Source organism: Vairimorpha necatrix, chromosome 10 (assembly GCF_036630325.1).
Source record: "Vairimorpha necatrix chromosome 10, complete sequence".
NCBI classification, from domain to species: Eukaryota; Fungi; Microsporidia; family Nosematidae; genus Vairimorpha; species Vairimorpha necatrix.
This window is the reverse complement of record NC_088825.1, coordinates 337,775-343,731: the sequence shown is the minus strand read 5'-3', so window position 1 is coordinate 343,731 and position 5,957 is coordinate 337,775. Positions and strand designations below refer to the sequence as shown.

Here is a 5,957-nt window from a genome sequence, read left to right as displayed (position 1 = left end):
TCTTGGTTTAAATAGCTTTGAATGGTTTGTTTTTATTTTTATATCGCTATAAAGAGATTCGGGTTGAGCCTCTATTAATATTTTAGCTGTTACGTTTTCCTTAAGTTTATATTTCTCTTTTATATATCCTTCTATAATGGATAGATATGTGTAGCCAGTTTTCTCTGAGTGAAAATTCGCTTTGCGTCTTAGAACAGATTCTTTCGTGCTTTCAAATTCTTTGGCTAGTTGTAAAAGCATTCTTTCACTTTTATGTTCTACGCATTGGAGCCCTCTTCCAAGTTCGGCTCTGGAGAGATATAATCTTTCTTTAGTTGCAGGTTGTTGATGGACGTGATATTTAATCAATAATTTTCTGATGTTGTCGTCTATGATCTTGTATTCTTCTGGTTCAGCATCTATTATTCCTATATAGTAATTTATTAGGCCTATTCCATGTTCATTGATTGCTTTAAACAAATGTTTCGCATTCAGCTTAGTCTTACATAACTTTTCGATTCTTAATAAGATGGCCTTCCATATTTTTTTGTATAAATAAATAACAAAGATTTTTTGAATTTAAAGATGAATTCTTATTATTGGAATACATCGAGGTACATTATAAAGAATATAATTGTGGGAAAAAAACCAATACCCCTTTGGAAAACAATACTGTATAAAAATACAACATTTTAATATAATATGTTGGTGTCCTTATAATAATTATTAAATAAACCCCTTATGCTTGTTAACTCCTTCAACATGGCACCCGATACGAAACAAAAAATAGAAGGACTAACATTCAGAATTGCTAAAGCCAAAGCAGACATAGAATATTTGGAGCTCCAATTTAAAGCTCATAACATTATTCATGAAAAGGAACAAATATCAATCTTCCTTAAGATTCTTGATAGGGAGGCTCAAATTTTAATAATCAAAAACAAACAAAAATTTACAAATGTTACATGGGGGCAACTAAAGGGTCGATTAAAAAAATGACAGAGGAAATAACTCTTTTGAAACTATTGGAAGCTAGACAAAGGTTAAATGAACCGATGAGTGAATGGTTAGATAGAATTATAACTGTTGCTTATGATTCTGGTATGGATGGAGAATTTGCTAAACAAATTATCTCAAGAACATTTTTAACTTTAGAAGGATTCTTAACTTTTAGTGACTACTTTTCTAACCAGTCAGTACACGAGGATTAGCAGAACAAGATAGAATTATTAAGGAGAAAAGAATTTTTAATATTAAAAAGAGAAAACCATAAAATAAGAAAACCTCAAACTCAGAACATTGAACAGGTAAAACCAAAAAACAACCTTAAAAGAAGAACAAAAAAAGAATTCAAAAATATTTTCGATTAACAATCTACAAACACCACTAGGAGAAGTTAAGACTATGGAAGTATTTTTTGCTAGAGATAAAATAAATGCAGTGGTAGACACGGGTAGCAATTTAAACTTAATTAGTAGGGCGCTTATTGAAGAAAAAGGATTTCTTAACATAGAGACGAAAGAGATTACAGTAACGAATATTTTTGGACAAGAAAACACCCTAACTGAATACGTAGAATTGACTGTGAAAAAAAATCACATACAGATAACAACAACTTTTTATATTAAGAACAATGTATCGATTTCCCTCTTGATCGGTAACCCAACTATAATAAATGTCCAAAAATCAAGACATGAGATGAAAGAACTTAAGAAAAAGTTCAAAAAGTTTTTAATGATGAACCAACAGAAGGATATAATAAAATAATGTGCACAATAGATACAAAGAAAAAAAAATTTTTTTATCAAAAAAAGAAACATACCACAATGTGACATAGAGGGTACACAACAAACCATTACAAAACTCTTGAATTTAGGTTATATAGAAATATCGGATCTAGTTTGTTATACGCCCGAATAGGGCGTATAACAAACTAGGTTAAGAAAATTTTACCCCAATGAGAACGGTTGTGTAGCAGTTTGAAATTTACGTACAAATCCGCAGGGTGCCAACTTTACAAATGATTTCTGTTCTGCAAGAACAAACCTTCTTCTGACCAGTATGTCCTGTTCTAAGTGTTCATCTGGCATGGTTGAGTGATCGAAGAAAGGGCCAGACCTTATATGCTAGACTTGCGATAATAAAGTGGGCAGGCTCGACAGGACCACAAAGAGCATTAGAACTGGATCCTTTTTTAAGGGATTTAAATTGCCATTGTCTGAGATCTTCGCCATGATTATGCTTCGGAGCGAAGGAAAACAGATTAAAGAGATTATTTTAGACCATGGATTTAGAAGAAACAGCATCGTGGCGGTTATAAACAAGCTGAGGACTATCCTTAAAGTATACTTTGAGGCTTATCCTATGAGATTGGGAGGTCCAGGTATTATTTGCCAGATCGAAGAAAGCCAGTTCGTCCACAAGATCAAACATCATCATGGCAAAGCACCATCTAGTGATGTGTAGGATTTAAGGATCGCAGACACCACTTTCTATCCTGCGAAGTACTATATGGAGATTGTCCCAAATAGATCAGCTGGTGTTTTACTTCCGATCATTGCCAAGATATGTAGACCTGGCCCAATCATTCACTCAGATGGCTGGAGATCATATGCGAATATTGAAAGAGAGCTCGGGTTCCGTCATCTGGTCGTGAACCACAAGACAAATTTCGTTGATCCGATAACTGGAGCCCACATCCAGAACATTGAGTCATTCTGGAATAAGATGAAGCTTGTGATTAAGATAATGTATGGTGTTCAAAAAGCGCAACTTCCCGGCCTTATGGCTGAACTGATGTTCGGAGATGAGTTTAAGTAGACTGCGTTCATCAGTATACTAGCTTTACTAGCTGTAAGCTAAAAATAAATAATTCTAAAACAAGCCTGTTTTTTTACAATGCTGCTTTTTTATTATCATGCTATAAAAGTTCTTTCCTCTTAAAAGCTTTAATTTTTTATTCCGGGCGTATAACAAACTAGGTTTTGCTCCGGGCGCGTAGCAAACTAGATCCGAAAGATCAACCTCGTCATGGTGCAATTCTTTACGCCCTTAAAAAAACCAAATGGAGAGTATCGAATAACCTGTAATATGCAATGGTTAAACAAAATTGTAGAGGACAACAATTACACGATCCCAAAGATAAACGATATCATTAATATTACACAGGGTAAAAAGATTTTTACGGTATTAGACTTATCAGATGGATTCTTCCAAATAAAAATTGATCCTAAAGATAAATATTAAACCGCATTTTATTTTAGAAACAATCTATATCAATATACCAGAATGCCTCAAGGCTTCAAAAATTCACCAGCAATCTTTCAAATGATAATGGATAACATCTTATGTGATATCATGAAAACTAAATGTATGGTATATATGGATGATATAATAGTATATGGAAACCCCGAAAAAGAACATGATTAGAACTTATTAGAAGTCTTACAAAGGCTCGCAGATAATAATTTTAAAGTAAATGCAGATAAAATGCAATATAAAGCAAAACGGTAAAGCTTTTAGGATCTATGATAAATGGGTCAACGCAAAGACCAATAGGAGAACATCAGAGAAAGATATTTGATTTCAAAACACCAAAAACTAAAAAAGACTTACAAAAATTTCTTGGATTTGCCAACTACTATAGAAAATATATTGCACATCTAGCAACAATTTCGCAACCATTATATGATGCACTTAAAGGTTTTACAGACTTGATCAATTTAAATGGACTAAAGAATGCGAGGACTCCTTTTGCAACATAAAACATAAGATAAATTCCAACATAGCGATAAATGTAGCAGACTTCACAAAACCATTTGTCTTAACAACGGATGCTTCAAATACTGGAATAGGAGCTTGTCTTCAACAAGAGAAGGATGGTGAACTTATAGTTATAGATTGGGCATCTAAAAAACTGTCGGAAGAAGAGAAAAAATACACAATAACAGAGAAGGAATTTCTAGCTATGGCTTGGGGAATACAACATTATGAACTATATCTAAAAGGCTATAAATTTAAAGTAATAACCGATCACACCGCTCTTACGTATGCCAAAACAAAACATATATTTGGAAATATGAAATTAGAACGAATGAGGGAGAAACTGCAAAGTTATGATTTCACAATACATTACAAAAAAGGCACGGAAATTATTGAGGCTGATGTGTTAAGTAGAATTTATGAAACGTCAGATCATATGAACGATTTTAAGCTGCCCAAAAATGTGCTCATCGATTCTAAAGGTACGTGGTACTATAAAGTAAACGGTACAGAAACAAAGCTCTTCCCGCCAGTCGAAGAAAGACCAGCGCTCTTTGAAGAAGCACACGAAAGACTTACAAACTACGGCGAAAGAGATGCAATGATTTATGCAATTAAACGAAAATATTTTTGGCCTAAACTGAACGAATCAATTGCTCAATACTTAAAACGTTGTAAACCTTGTCAATGCAATCAACAAAAGACACAAGGTGGAGAAAAGTTAGTGGAAGCAAATTACAAATTGGAAAAGGTTAGCATCGATCTCTTATTCCTAGAACAGTCTATACCCCTACTTACATGTATTGATCTTTACACATGAAAAGTTAATATAAAATATCTAAAGAACAAAACGAACAAGGAAACGTTTAAAAAAATGAAAGAAATTTTTCAAAAGTAAGGACTTCCGAAACAAATTATAATAGAAAATGGGAGAAAATTCATATCGAAAGAGTTCTCAATGTGGTGCGAGAAAAACTCGATTATAGTTCATAATACAAGCCCGGGAAAACATCATTCCAACTGAAGAGTCGAAAGACTAAATAGAAATGTATGGCAGATTATAAGGAAAAAGTTTTTAGAAGAACCTAATTATAACTTGGAAAGAAATTTACCAGATATAGTTAAACGATTTAATAATACTTATCACAGCGGTATTAAGTGTACACCAAATGAGATGTAGGAAAATAGAATTCCCCTAGAAGTAAAAGAAACACAACGAGTGAAATACAAAAAGGAATATAAATTATTAAAAAAAGAAAAATTTGGCATTGAAGAAAATGTATTAACACAGGACATAAATACTAATACATCATCTGCTAAAGCAGATAGCAAATATGTATTTGAAGGAAAGATCGTAGAAATTTTAGAAATGGAATCTTATTATGTTATGATAAATGTAAAGAAAGCTAAGCGTAATCACGCTCAGCTTAAAAAATTTCAAAATTCTAAACCCTAAAAATGGAAGCAGCGATGGGACAAAAAATAACAAAAAAAGATCTGCAGTTCATAGCTGAACTTTTGAATTTAGATAAAGAACTTACACCAGAAAAAAATACAGTCATTTAATTAGAAATTGTGATATGGAATTAGGAAAGTTAATAGTCGAAAAGAAAATCAAAAAGTGGGAGGATATCTCAGCACTTTGCCCCACCAAATCCACTGCATCAGATGAAGTATTAAAAATTTGTCTCAAAAATAAAGTATACTCAGAAACAAGAGACGAATTTATAGACCGAATAGCAGCCAAATTAGAGGACTTAGAATGCTCAGAAAATCTCATTATTAAACATCTGGCGACAAAATTATGGCCGGGTAACGATTTCAGGGCTTTGGAACTATCTAGAAATAATTCATTGGATGAACTTAAGGCATATTGTAATCTTATTAGTAACAATAACATGAGCAAGAAAGTGAATAGGAAACATAAAAGGAAAGAGGAATCACTTAAAGAAAACAAAAATGAAAGAAGTTAACTGATAAGGTGCTTCGGAGGGGGATGTTGGTGTCCTTATAATAATTATTAAATAACCCCTTATGCTTGTTAACTCCTTCAACATAATATAAAACGAAATTTTAATATCATGAAGATTTTATATTTTATTCATTTATAACGAGAGAGCGATTATATAAATGTATCGAGAATAAACACGATTTCTATTAAGAATATTAGCAAAACCTCATAAGTACGTATGAAGGTGCCCTTAGCACAGTGGTAG

The 5,957-nt window shown here is 32.7% G+C and overlaps 1 protein-coding gene across 1 annotated transcript; it reads left to right on the top strand.

Annotated features, from left to right (window-relative positions):
- Window positions 1–5,199: 5,199 nt before the first annotated feature.
- VNE69_10048 (uncharacterized protein) lies at window positions 5,200–5,714 on the top strand (the record flags this gene model as incomplete). Its single annotated transcript, XM_065474770.1, has 2 exons — window positions 5,200–5,298; window positions 5,337–5,714. The coding sequence occupies 2 exons, from the start codon at window positions 5,200–5,202 to the stop codon at window positions 5,712–5,714; spliced, it is 477 nt and encodes a 158-aa protein (XP_065330842.1).
- Window positions 5,715–5,957: the final 243 nt, after the last annotated feature.